At 50.7% G+C, this 730-nt stretch overlaps 2 protein-coding genes across 4 annotated transcripts in view; one reads left to right on the top strand and one right to left on the bottom strand.

Annotated features, from left to right (window-relative positions):
- Nucleotides 1-730, bottom strand: part of Itgb3 (integrin subunit beta 3) — a 59,555-nt gene that overhangs the window by 4,816 nt on the left and 54,009 nt on the right. For both annotated transcript variants that reach the window (XM_031351010.1, XM_031351011.1), the window contains exon 14: nt 146-312. In XM_031351010.1, the coding sequence (XP_031206870.1) occupies nt 146-312 (167 nt within the window). The remainder of the gene's footprint in view (nt 1-145; nt 313-730) is intronic.
- The window catches only part of LOC116076923, a 31,831-nt gene that overhangs the window by 25,618 nt on the left and 5,483 nt on the right, over nt 1-730 (top strand). The window lies entirely within an intron of this gene.

The following is a 730-nucleotide window of genomic DNA, read 5'->3' as shown; positions in this document are numbered from 1 at the left end:
GTCATAACATTTCCCAGTTTCCAGAACAGAAGGATAACTGGGGAACAACTGTCGAGGCCGGCTGACCACTGAGCATCTCCTGCCTCAGCCTCGGGTTCTTGAACCAAAGACTCGGGATAATGCGAAGCTTGGCACAGTCACTCACCGTGTCCCACTTGGCTCTGGCTCGTTCTTCCTCAAATTTAGCAAATTCCTTTCGGTCATGGATGGTGATGAGTAGCTTCCAGATGAGCAGGGTAGCAAGGCCAATGAGAAGAATGGCCCCCATCACTGACAGCAGGACCACCAGGATATCAGGACCCTTGGGACACTCTGGGGGTTGGGGGCAGAGACGAAAAGCAGGAGTCACCAGAGATGTCCAGGAATGAGATTGTAACAAAGGGATCTAGAACTGGAGATGGGGCCGCCAAAAACAGTAAGTCCATCACTTTTTAAAAGGGACAATCTTTAGGACAGCAATAATCTGCCCTGGGTGGACTAAATCAGGGTTCTCAGGCTGAGCCTAACCCATTCGGTGTAGCTTCACCAAAGTTTAAGTTTTAAAATTTAGTGGAGGGATGGTTCTGAAGCTAAGAGCACACGTTGCTATTGCAAAGGGCCCAGATTAAGTTCCCAGCACCCGAGTGGTGGCTCAGACCCATCTATAGCTCCAGATCACCTGACACCCTCTTCCGACCTCCACTGGCACCCAGTCATGCAGACACTCACACACACACACACACACACACAC

This window comes from Mastomys coucha, unplaced genomic scaffold (assembly GCF_008632895.1).
Source record: "Mastomys coucha isolate ucsf_1 unplaced genomic scaffold, UCSF_Mcou_1 pScaffold5, whole genome shotgun sequence".
Lineage (NCBI taxonomy): Eukaryota > Metazoa > Chordata > Mammalia > Rodentia > Muridae > Mastomys > Mastomys coucha.
The sequence above is the reverse complement of the archived record's forward strand: the minus strand, read 5'-3'. Positions and strand labels throughout refer to the sequence as shown.